General features: G+C 38.6%; 2 protein-coding genes across 2 annotated transcripts; one reads left to right on the top strand and one right to left on the bottom strand.

Annotated features, from left to right (window-relative positions):
* The first annotated feature begins 184 nt into the window (after window positions 1–184).
* Window positions 185–7,853, top strand: LOC121953523 (peroxisomal succinyl-coenzyme A thioesterase-like). Its single transcript, XM_042500692.1, has 11 exons — window positions 185–492; window positions 1,380–1,589; window positions 3,390–3,489; window positions 3,618–3,808; window positions 3,906–4,081; window positions 4,204–4,320; window positions 5,354–5,439; window positions 5,945–6,038; window positions 6,137–6,217; window positions 6,966–7,101; window positions 7,249–7,853. The coding sequence occupies exons 1-11, from the start codon at window positions 438–440 to the stop codon at window positions 7,347–7,349; spliced, it is 1,347 nt and encodes a 448-aa protein (XP_042356626.1). The 5' UTR covers window positions 185–437; the 3' UTR covers window positions 7,350–7,853.
* A 3,684-nt stretch (window positions 7,854–11,537) lies between these two features.
* LOC121948999 (protein S100-B-like) lies at window positions 11,538–12,678 on the bottom strand. The gene is made up of 3 exons (XM_042494587.1): window positions 12,611–12,678; window positions 12,268–12,411; window positions 11,538–11,687 (listed from the first exon to the last, which is right to left on the bottom strand). Exons 1-3 carry the CDS (start codon window positions 12,614–12,616, stop codon window positions 11,538–11,540), a joined length of 300 nt encoding a protein of 99 aa, XP_042350521.1. The 5' UTR covers window positions 12,617–12,678.
* Between the last annotated feature and the right edge of the window lie 473 nt (window positions 12,679–13,151).

The raw sequence follows: 13,151 nt of genomic DNA, 5'->3' as shown, positions 1-13,151 counted from the left end.
TACTGGACTTAATTTTAGAATATATTTATATTGCAGTATTGCAACTTTTTACATAAGTAATACACACACTTTTGAATAGTCACAAAAACATGGGGAAAATCCCATTATTTTTGGACTTAGCCAGTTATAGGGACTCTCTTACGCCTGCTTTTAAAAAGATATTTGGGAGGTTATATGGGTTGAGTTTAGATGAGCAATTACCAACCTGAGAGAACATTGCAGCAGGTTGAACAGGTTATTCTTAGATCAGCTTTAAGGTTTGTTAAGTCTGTATCACAGTTGATTCATTTCACCAGGTAGATGTGACTCTGTGGAGTGTTTTATGTGTTTCATTTGTGTTGAGGCATTGCATTTCTTTTAAAAGGGTAGAAAGACACAAGATATTGGTCAGAGCCAGTGTGTATAGGACTCCAATACAACAACTCGTAAACACGAAGATGATACCAAGCATTGGTGTCCATAGGAGCCTGGCATGTTTGCATCGTGCTCTGGGTAAGAATATTGGTCTTTGTTATGTTTTCAGTGGTTGGGAATTTCTGCCATCTCCACCAAGGAGGTTGTGATTTCTGCACCATTTCTCTTTAAGATTGTAAAACAGTAGCTCAAAAACCTGTTGAGAGACATCTGTAGAGTTATTAGTAAGTGTAATATGTAAGTTATTAGTTTAAGTTGCGAAACGAAGGATATTTCCAAAGGACAGTTGCATCGATTCAAGATAAAACATCATAGTACACTATATTTTGCTAATCTGTCATGGACTTGCACACTGAAAAGTGTCTCCTCATTGACCATATGATCGGCTGCTGTGCAAATCAAGCACTTACTAATTAACTTCCGTGGCAGCTGTCATGTCACTACAGGCACACACTGCGGCGGTAGCCTGTGAAAATTTCCTGAATGACGTGGCTGCAGTTCAGTCCAGAGTTCAAGTGCCCTTGACTTGTGTCTATGTCACAAAGCAACACCCTAACCTGTTAAACCACCTTACAAAACATCACAAATGCCAGGATGAATAACATCACTAACATCTCTTCACTGAATCCCTGTCCTTAAAATTATGTGTCCAATGAACACTTCTTGTTTTGACGCATAGATTTGTCAATTAGCAGAAATGCAAGCAAGAAAATTAACCCAAAATTGTTTCCAACGCGTGTGTGTATGTGGGCAGGTATGTAAGTTTCACTGGACAAAATCGTCTGTCAAATGGATGAGAATGTTGCATTTCATTTGTTGGATCTCTATCAGCATCTCTGATACTTGACACAAAAACTAATACTTTGACATTAGAGCATTTGGAACAAACAATCATCTGCATCAATGGCTGGAGTTACTTTTGTAACACTTCACAGTTCACAGGTCTATTTTTCTTCTATCTGTAGGTGGAGTTCGGTGGAAGAGCAGCTTCAGACAAGCCCCCCTTTTTACAGCCACTCCTGCTCGAGCCCTCATAGATGAACAGATCTGCATTAAAGGAAGTTTCCTGCGCCCTCGCTGTCCCGTCACAGTGTGTGCACAAATGCACAGTGATGAAGGAGACCTGTGGGAAGCATTCGCCCACTATAACACAGATGCAGATGGCACTGTCAACTGTGAGTCACACTGAGTGTCGTGGTACACTATATTATCAGTTGGATGTAATGCTTTTGTAATAATGTAATTACCACAAATACAAGATATTATTAACTTGTTACAATTTGTGTAAGAAAGGAGAGATTTCCATCTTTCTGAATGTGCTTCTACCATTGTCATGATTCCCTTGTAGTTGCTTTTACCATGTTTAAATTAAAGGGTGGATTGACACTGCTAAATTTGTGATGTTCTGAACCACGGGTATATTGGATATGAAGGTCAGCTGTCTTGTCGATTCACCAAGTGGCAGTCAGCCAGATTTACCTCAGTTAACTGTATATTCTGTGATCTGACTGAAATTTACAAGAATACCTTTAGAAGGTGGGCAGGAGACTGAGTGACATCATTAATAAAAAGCAATATGTTTGTAACATTTTAGTACGAAACTGGGACTCAGATGCAGAGAAAAGCATCAAACACTAAACTCAGTTTATCAAATCCAAATCTTTACTGAAGAAAGCAGGGGTCATACATTTGTAGGCTGACAATGAAAGGCTGGAAAGCTTGAACACACTGGGGTGACAAAGACAATCTAGCAACTGAATGGAGGAAACACTGGGCTTAAAAATACACAAGGGCTGATTACTAACTGCAAACAGGTGGGTGAAACAAAACACAGGTGAAACATGTGAAGCAATCAAAAAAGGCGGGAAAACTCAGGAAGCAAAAGTTGTACTTAACACAATCAGAACACATGTCAAAATAAAACAGGAAGTGGACCCAAACATATGAACAGGAACCTGACAGAGTATCACAATATAGAGAAATAAAGTCTGCAGTGTTATGCACTCTAACAGGGTCATTACAGACTGATTGTTGGAAAGCCTAAGCTACAAGTGAAAGAGAGGAGAGAGGGCAGCCCCGGCGGAAGCCACGAGATACAGGGAACATGTTCCCTGTTGAAATGGCATTGAATAAAAACCTTGTGTCATAGTCATGAAATGATTAACACAACACATGCAGCATGAAAAACGGTACCCAGTGTGATCAAACCCTTCTCTGCATCAAGAGTAAGTACTACAGTTGCGAAGTTAGTGTTATTAAAGAACTCATTGATCTGAAGAAGCCAACATGCATTCTTTGAGGCAAGTTTTTTTTTTTTAGCCTGTTTGATCCGAATCACTTAGAAAATTAATATACAGTTCCGATCAAGAGGCTAACGCTGTAGCATGACGCTTGATATCAGTGATGGTGGTTGCCAATAATTATAGCAGTACTGTGGATCCTTACTGTTACTTAAAAGTAAGGAGATAATGTCTATGTTACTGTTTTTAGAGATGGAACTTGAAATTGCCAAGACCCCCATCACGCCCCCTGGTGCCCTGCTGTTCCCCGCCCCTCCTCAAAAAAGGGGAGAATTGTTCTGACAAAAACAAACCTCCTACCCACCTATCCCAAAAAGAATTGACTGTTCAAAAAAATACACCCCCCCCCTCTCAAATATATTTTCAGTGAGATGCGGGTACAAATCAGGGAAGTTGATAGACAGGTAGGCCAAAGTGTTGTCTTTTCTGCTTCCTCTTTTAGGTAGACAAGGAAAAGTTTTTCTTGTTTGTTTTTGTCCTAGTGACACCAATTTTTTTTCAAGCTGATTCAGTATTTTGCTGTGTTGTGAAGTGGTGTCGTCTGCAGGCTTGATCCATACCTGCAGTGTTGAGGTGACTGAGCAATGTGTCTTAATATCTTCAGCTTGTTAAAAAAGGGTTTTTTATATCATGTATCATGGATTGTGCATCTGTTTCTCTCTGTCTCTTCACCAGTGGCCAGGGATCATTCAGTTGGGGGTTCATATTTGGGCTGTGAGCCGATGGGGCTGTTTTGGGGACTGCAGCCGGCTCCTGGTGCAAGAGAAGGTTTAAGGCAGGTGGTGAAATGAAGCTCTTTGAGAGCTTAAGATTTTTTTTTTTAAATTGTGGCATCAAACCCAACTGTGTGTTGTCTTATCCCCTTTTAGCAAAAACATCTCTACAAATGTGCTCTTTTTACAGGCTGAGAAAGCAAAATGTAGAGACTCCATATGTAGTGCAAATGTCTTTACTTGAGGGCCACGTTACACCCAGTGAGAGACAGAGCACTGAGCTAGCTGCAGTAGCTACTGAGCGCTGGTACATGGCACCAGGCGTACAAAGAAAAGATATTCGCCAGGATGGTGTTGTCGGGACAATGTTTTTACCGCCTGGTGAGCATGAGATTTGAAGCATCCATTCACAGATTTTAAGACTGCTGATGAAAGACTGTGTCCTCTGAACAACAGCCCTTGTACTGATTTTCTGCAGGCCCGGGTCCATTTCCAGCCATATTGGACCTTTGGGGAATGGGGGGAGGTCTGGTAGAGTACCGCTCTGCCCTTTTTGCATCCAGGGGCTACGCGAGCTTGTCGCTTGCCTACTTCAATCACAGAGATTTGCCTGGACCATTGAGACGTATCAATGTTGGTGATTCATATTTCAAAGTAAGAGGATACTTTTTTTCGACGCAATGTTCTTGGTGCAACATATCTTGCCTAAATACAGCTTACATTTTACTTAAATTATTTTGACATTTCTTTAATATTTTTTTGTGTTGTTTGGATAGTCAGCATTCCAACTCCTCCAGGATCATCCTCAGGTCTGTGGCAACAGGATTGGGATCATTGGTCTCTCCTACGGAGTCTACTTCACTCTTCGTATGGCCACTCAGATTGATGTCAACGTATGTCAGAAAGGCCTTTCTGTGTCATCAATATCTAAAACTACGCTTTGATCAGTACATAGCTCCATGTAGATGAAATGTCAAACCTGTTTGTTTAGAATGAATAACTACAAAAATACAACCCCAATTCCAAAAAAAAGGGATGTTATTTAGAAAATAAATAAAACAGCATGCCATGATTTACAAATTCATTGCGACATATAGAAAATGGTACAAAGATAAGATATTTGATATTCAAACTGAAAAACTGTATTGCTTTTTTTTAAAAAAATATATATACTCGTTCTGAATTTGATGGCTGCAACACGTTTCAAACAACTGTTACTAGCTCAAAGTTCAAAGACAGCATCTGTGATAGCATGGGGGTGTATTAGTGCCCATGGCATCATGGGTAACGTACACATCTGTGAGGGCACCATGAATGCTTAAAGATACATAGAGAATTTGGAGCAACATATGCTGCCATCCAGACAACGTCTTTTTTAGGGACGTCCCTGCTTATTCAAGAAAGACAATGAGATACTCTGCATGTGGTCCAGCAGCGTGGCTTTGTATTAAAAGGGTGCAGGTACTACACTGGCCTGCCTGCAGTCTGGACCTGTCTCCAACTGAAAATGTTTGAGGCATTATGAAGCACAAACTACGACAATGGAGACCCCAAACTGTTGAGCAAGAATTTCACTTTCAAACTTCAACAATTGGTTACCAAATACTCAATGAATGTTGTGAAAAGAGAAGGCTATGTCACACAGTGATAAACATTCCCAGCTTTTTTGAATGTGTTGCAGGCATCGATGTCAGAATTAGTATGTATTTACAAAAAAAAAGTTTGAACATAAAATATCTTGTCTCTGTACTGTATTCAATTAAATATAGGTCAAAATGGATTTGTAAGTCATTGCATGCTCTTTTTATTTAATTACATAACATCCAAACGTTTTTGAAATTGGGGTTGTACTCTAAAAATACTTTATGCCAAGTAATATAAAGTTTGGTAAGTTCCCACTGACTTCTAACAATTAATGTTCTCCAGCCATCCTGTTTGATTTGCATCAACGGCCCAATAGGAACTAACGTCAAGCCCTCAGATGCAGATGACGAGACTGAACCAACTGACAGGTAGCTTTTAATTAAAGATGCACTTTAAAGGATAATATTATCAAAACATCACTGTGGAATTATTGTAGGAGTCCCTGTAATCTAATCTGGTCTAATATCAAGTGTGAAGTCTGTCGTCTAAAGTACTAGTTTAAGTCTTGTAGAGTAATGATTCCTTGTACCTTGTTATCAATGTCTTCTTTTGGGGATGGCTCAGTCCATAGGATTTTAGCTTGGGAACTGGAGGGTCACCAGTTCATCCTTGTACAACCAAGTATGGATTGTGGACCGCTAGCTGGAGAACTGTATCATGGGCACTGCCAAGGTGCCCTTGAGCAAGGCACAAACCTCCATCTGCTTATTAAAGCATGTGTATAGGTCCTGTTTGTGCAAGTGTGTGTATTTCAGGCCTGTGTGTATGTAACATGTAAATACCAACAGATTGAAAATACTGAATTTCCCTTCAAGGATTAATGAAAAGTGTTTTCTTCTTCTCCTTCTTTTCTCTGTTGACTTGTCTTTGCAGTGGTCTGAAATATTGGACGTATGATGATCAAGGCTATGTAAGTTTCAGAGAAATCTTCTTGCCTGCAAACCTTATCCCTGAGACTAAAGTGAAGGTGAGGATTTAACCGTTAATATGTATTTAAATAATTTGTATTAATGAACAACATTTTGTTTCAGAATGACACAACGTTTTGTTTTGATTTTTTTGCAGTTGGAGAACATCACCTGTCCATTAATGTACATAGTGGGTGAAGATGACCTGAGCGCTTCAAGCATTGAGAACGCAGATGTGGTAGGTTATTGATGTTGAAAAGCATGTATTTAGTAATCCTGAACAAATCAAATGCAAGTTATGTTGTCTATACTGTTTTTTTTATATATGGATTTTAAGTCGAACATTTGAGTAATCAAATGACAAGACGGAACTAGGAACTGAACCCAAATGCACAACACCAGATATCAAAAATGTCAAAATATAATTTTATTTTTAAGGCAATAGAAAAGTCATTCACAGGGCAGATGCAAAAATCAAAATCACTCTGAAGAGGCAGAAAAAGTAACAACAAAAATCTCTCTGACGAGGAAGCAAAGTACCAACAAAAAATCACTCTGACGAGGTAACAAGAAAACAAGAGTCAAACAAAGTATCAAACAAAATAGGTTCTAAACCTGAACAATATGAATGAGCGAGCAACAAAACTGGCTGGACAAAACTTGACGTGGGCATGGATATGGCGCTGGTTCACTGACAGACGAGACAAGATGAACTGGCACAGGACAAACCCAGACGCTGACTATATATACACAAGGTAAGGGGAAACGTGGAGACAATCAGGGCGGCCGACAATCACACTGGCGGGAAAACACACAAAGGGAGGAAGTGAGTGACCTGAAACGAGAGGAGAGTAAGGATTTCAAAATAAAACAGGAAATCACAAGACAACATAGACACAAGACAAAAAAACAACTTAACACAATTTCCTTGAAATGACATCAAAATCACATACACTACACATGACACACTTTTTTTTGGTCATCAGATTGAGGAGACCCTGAAGGCTGCAGGAAAATCTCAGTTGTTTACCCGTTTGTCGTACCCCGGCGCTGGTCACCTGATTGAACAGCCATATGCACCAAACTCAAGGGTGTCTCTGTGGATCGTCAAACCAAGAAAAAGTGAGCCTTATCTCAAAGCTGCATTTTTTTCAGTCAAATACTACGTTATACCTGTTGTAATTGACTGCTCATTAAAATATAGAACACTTATCAATTATATGAAGTAATAATAACTGTTAACACAGTCTTGTTTTGTTTCTCCTGCAGTGTTCACTCTGTGGGGAGGTCACCCTGCACCCCACGCTGCTGCCCAGGAAGATTCCTGGAAAAAGGTCCTGGATTTTATGGAAAATAATCTGAGACGATGAGTCTTGACACTGAAAATATCTCAGCATAAATGCAACTGTTAGATGATACATGTATCTGAGATTTGCATTCAGAGAATTAGGAAATAAAAAGAGAAATGCTTTTTTTTCTAGCTGAAAAGGAACTCCTACATTGAATTACAAAATCATTTACAGACCATAGTGCCTTGCTCAAAGCTCGACTGTATTGCTCTTCCTACAACCAGAAATTAAAAAGTAATTCATGGTTGTTGTGTAATACTCTCATTAATTACACACAGAATATCCTTTGCTATAACTCTTCATTCAGTACTGCTGATTATCTGAAATCTTTCACAGATTAACCATAGACAGTCTATGGAACTAACTAGTTAACTGCAATTTATCCTATCAAACCATAATCATTTCTACAGGAGTGCGCCCGAGAGTAAGGTGGATATAAGTATAATTTTGTATATTTTTGGTAATGTATTAAGACACAACACTAATTGATGTATTTTATGAGAAAAGTAGTCCTGTACTGCAAAACCCTGAATTATATGGAAATGAAAACTGCAATACAAACAAACAAAAAATCTATCTATCTATCTATCTATCTATCTATCTATTTATCTGTCTATCTATCTATCTATCTATCTTCACTAAGAACTTTTTCTGCTAACAAGTCAGTCAGTAAGCAATGGGAGTTTTGCAAGACATGTAGCCTTTAATCAATTGTTTTGCTACTACTTTTAAATAAGTAAAAATTGAAATATTGGACTTAATTTTAGAATATATTTATACTGCAGTATTGCAACTTTTTACATAGGTAACACACACTTATATAGTCACAAAAACTTGGAAAAAATCCCATTATTTTTGGACTTAGCCAGTTATAAGGACTCTCTTACACCTGCTTTTAAAAAGATATTTGGGAGGTTATATAGGTTGAGTTTAGATGAGCAATTACCAACCTGAGAGAACATTGCAGCAGGTTGAACAGGTTATTCTTAGATCAGCTTTAAGGTTTGTTAAGTCTGTATCACAGTTGATTCATTTCACCAGGTAGATGTGACTCTGTGGAGTGTTTTATGTGTTTCATTTGTGTTGAGGCATTGCATTTCTTTTAAAAGGGTAGAAAGACACAAGATATTGGTCAGAGCCAGTGTGTATAGGACTCCAATACAACAACTCGTAAACACGAAGATGATACCAAGCATTGGTGTCCATAGGAGCCTGGCATGTTTGCATCGTGCTCTGGGTAAGAATATTGGTCTTTGTTATGTTTTCAGCGGTTGTGAATTTCTGCCATCTCCACCAAGGAGGTTGTGATTTCTGCACCATTTCTCTTTAAGATTGTAAAACAGTAGCTCAAAAACCTGTTGAGAAAGGACAGCTGCATCGATTCAACATACAACATCATAGTACACTATCTTTTGCCCATCTATCATGGACTCGTACACTGAAAAGCGTCTCCTCATTGACTATAATTATTTAATTTTTTATGAAAATACATACAGTTTCATAATTAAAGAGGGTGACTTATGTATGTTTAATGATTTAATTCTCAGCTCCTCCTGTCCACATGTTGAATTGACCTTAAATGGGCGGCTGCTGGGTAAATCAAGCACTCACTAATTAACTTTCAATTAATTTCCTGAATGACATGGCTGCAGTTCAGTCCAGAGTTCAAGTACCCTTGACTTGTGTCTATGTCACAAAGCAACGCCCTAACCTGTTCAACCACCTTACAAAACACCACAAATGCCAAGACAAATAACATCACTAACATCTCTTCACTGAATCCCTGTCCCAGTGATTCATATTAGTAGTAGTAAGAAGTTATTTTTTTCTATGCAATGTTCTTTGTGCAATACATCTTGCCTAAATACAGCTTACATTTTACTTTAATTATTTTGACATTTCTTAAATATTTTTTTGTGTTGTTTGGACAGTCCACATTCCAACTTCTCCAGGATCATCCTCAGGTCTCTAGCAACAGGATTGGGACTATGGGTCTCTCCTTTGGAGTCTGCTTGACTCTTCGAATAGCCACTCAGATTGATGTCAACGTATGTCAGAAAGGCCTGTCTGTGTCATCCATTTCTAAATCTGCATTTGATCAATACATAGCTCCATGTATATTTAAAGTTAAACCTGTTTGTTCAGAATGAATAGCTTTTAAAATACTGTAAATATACTATATGCTGAGTGATAGAAAGTTTGGTGAGTTCCAACTAACTTTAAACAATTAATTTTTTCCTCTCCAGCCATCATGTTTGATTTGTGCCAATGGCTCAGTTGGAAGTACCTTCAAGCTCTCAGATGCAGATGACAAGACTGAACATGATGATAGGTAAAAATGCAACTTGAAGGAATAGGCCAAATAATACAAGAACAGAGCAATAAAGTAGCTGCTGATTAACTGATTTAAAAAAGTAAAATGGGACGTGGTTTTGTCTTTTGACTCATCTCTACAGTGACCTGAAATATTGGACATATGATGATCAACACAATGTGACTTTCAGGATGTCTGGTTCAGCAGGTCTGGTCTTGTTGTGTTCGGAGGTCAGCCTACACCCAATGCTGCTGCCCAGGAAGATTCCTGGAAAAAAATATTGTTTTTTTGGAAAGTAATCTTCGACAGTGAATCTATTGAAAATATCTCATTTTAAATGCGATGCTAAAAAAATTATGAATAGGTTTTACAAACCTGATTCCAAAAAGGTATAAATAAAAGCAAGGAATCTCTCTCTCTGTGTGTGTGTGTGTGTGTGTGTGTGTGTGTGTGTGTGTGTGTGTGTGGTTGTGTGTGCACCAGCGTGCATGCGTATGTTAGTTTGTCCTCTGTATATAGATAGATAGATAGATAGATAGATATACTTTATTGATCTCAAAACTGAGAAATTGGGGCAAAAAATTGCAACGCTGCAGTCCGGAATGTACGGAGCCCCTTAAGGGACATGGGGAAGAAAAAAATTTGATGGGTGAAAAAAAAAATAAGGACGAACTTTTGCGAGATCGGATCCGGGCTTCAACACTCACGGATCAGTTTAATTGTCAGGCCCGTTGAGAACTCTAACGTTACTCTACATTTCTACAAATGTTACTAACATTAGCTGAAGATAGCATAGCATTAACGCTAACTTTGTCAGCCACAAATACTCTGTGTTACAGTAAGTTATTGAATGAATTTTATGCCCACCTTGTCTCTCTTCATCCGCGTAATGTCCTCTATTGGGACCTCTCTTGAGAGCAAGAACCGCTCCAAATCGTCCTCCATAATTGCAACTCAATATACCTCTCCCACGGGTGATGTGGTGCGCTCATGGGTGCGCTCCATGTTGCCCACTACACGGCACTGCCGCAGACGAATACAGTTGCCATGGTGCGCTCCATTGTGTCTGTTTTAGTTCCGGTTCACTGACACTGCTTTAAACGGAAAAAACATAAACAAAACTTTGCGAGATCTCGCAAAAGTTCGTCCTTATTTTTTTTTTTCAACCATCAATTTTTTTTCTCCCCCATGTCCCTTAAGGGGCTCCGTAGGAATGTGAGCGTGTAGCCAAGTTTCCGTGAAGCACAGAAAACTACACTCCCTCTGGGTCTTGACCAGCGCCCCAAGTTCGTCCGTCTTATTTTCAAGAGACCTTGCGTTTCCCATAATGATCGCCGGGACCGCCGGCCTGCGTCTTCTCCTCTTCCCCCTCCGTTTGGCTCCGGCTCTGCACCCCCGGCGTCTCCTCCGTATCTCCTATATCTTGAGAACCGTTCATCCAAACTACTTTGCACTTGGCAAGTGTATTGCTGGGGACCAAATGAAATGCTGTGTTGAATCTTGTGAAATTTGGGGCTGCGACGCGTTTAGTATCAATAAAACGTGAATGAACGAGCGAGCAGGCTCTGTGTCTCTGTGGAGAGACGGGGATGGGGGGCTTCAGGGCTCTGTGGAGTCGAGCATGCTTTCATTTACGCTACCAAAGACTCTCTTTACTCAATAAGGTATCTGCTGTATTTAAATAAATTGACGATTGGTAGAACTGGTGAATAATAAATAACTCACAAACTCACTCCTTCATATTTGTCATCATTGTCATTATTAATACATTTTATTTTATGCAACAAACTTTTGTCATAGTAAACATGTCACAAAGATGCACATACACTCTGCTTCTGTGATCCTCATATTTTTAATGAATAAGAATGAGTACACATGCTCACTAATCATGCCAGCTAATCACTGTTCAAAGGGGTGAAGAGTTCATGGCATGCTGAGGTAACCATGGCGATGAGGGCGATGAACTCTTTGAAGTCAATCTCCAGGTCTCCATTCTGGTCCAGGTCTGCAAAGAGCTCATCCAGAGTTTCATTCTCTTGGATTTTCTGACCAGCAGAGAAAAAAATAAATGAAAGTGAAATATCTGCTGGCAAAATGAATACAAGTCTATAGCAATGCCAGTGAAATCATGAGGTTGAGAGATGACTCACACCAGACAACAAAATGGTGAATGGCACTTGTTTGGCCTGAATTTGGTGATAGGGGAACGTTGTTTGTTAATCCTTTGTGCATTTGTCATATTTTAGACTGAACTGGTCAGCAAAGCAACATTTAAAACATGTATTTTAACTTTACACTCAGTTTTTTTTTACAGGCATTTGAACCTTTGAGGTTTAATTTCATTTTCAGATAAACTTTGATTAAAAAAAAAAAAAAACTGGCTAAAATGGCAATAAGCCGCTTTACAAGAAATGTTCCGCAAATTACATTTAATTACATATTAATTACATTTACACTTTTTTACATATGCACTTTTTTTCAATCCATTTCCTTCTTTTGTTTTATTTTTTATTCATTTATTTATTTTACCATGTTTCTTTTCTTTCTTTGTGTGCTAATTTTCAGATAATTGCAAAGTGCTGCCATAAGCATGCCATTTTCTACACATTTGCTTCCCTAACTTACCATGATGAAATGACTCATCTCATTGTTGATCAGCTCTTTCAGCTCAGCTTTCTTCAGCTTGCACTTGTGAGCTGTGTATTGGTGGAAAACTTTGATAATGCTGACCATGCCTCTCTCCAGGTCTGACATTTTCTTCTTTGAGGCCTGCAACAAATATATACATAATCATATGTTTTACCCCCACATAAGGATGCTGTGTATTAGAGATCATTTTATGCGGTATGTTTCATACATTAAATACACTGTAGCTGATGTATGCACTTAACTTGTCATATTATGTTATTATCATCTAAGAATATTCAAATATTACAAAATAATTCACCTTAAACATATAGTTTCTTACCGCCATGTGAAGAAACTCCTCTGTGTTATAAGGATCCAGTTGTCAGTTGGACTAATGGCTCGTCCAGCAGTGTGTTGAGTCGACTGCCTCGCCCAGATTACTGTGGACACTAAACTGTATTGATCATTCACATGGAGACTTCTCATCCGTTATAGACTACATAATGGATGACTAATGGATGCTAGTGGTCACAGACTTGACCAAAAACCATTTGCTCTTAAAATGTGTTTCACTGTGATCAGATTACAACATTTAGCCTTGTGTGTGTGTGTGTGTGTGTGTGTGTGTGTGTGTGTGTGTGTGTGTGTGTGTAATGGGTGCATTTTCCTGTCTTGTTTTTGGTTTTTTTTTTGTATCTGTTAAGATCATTTCTACAATATTTACACATTGTATGGTAAACCCTTTCAAACTGGAGAGAAAAGGGCTTGATTTCTTTCAAAAACATGGGAAGGTAGCAATTAGCAACTTAATTACAAATGGCCTTAAAATTAACAAGAAAATAGTAAAAGAAAATCAATAAATAAATAAATAAAAAATAAAA

The sequence above is a fragment of the Plectropomus leopardus genome, chromosome 2, assembly GCF_008729295.1.
Source record: "Plectropomus leopardus isolate mb chromosome 2, YSFRI_Pleo_2.0, whole genome shotgun sequence".
NCBI classification, from domain to species: Eukaryota; Metazoa; Chordata; class Actinopteri; order Perciformes; family Serranidae; genus Plectropomus; species Plectropomus leopardus.
This window is presented reverse-complemented; position numbering and strand designations above follow the sequence as displayed.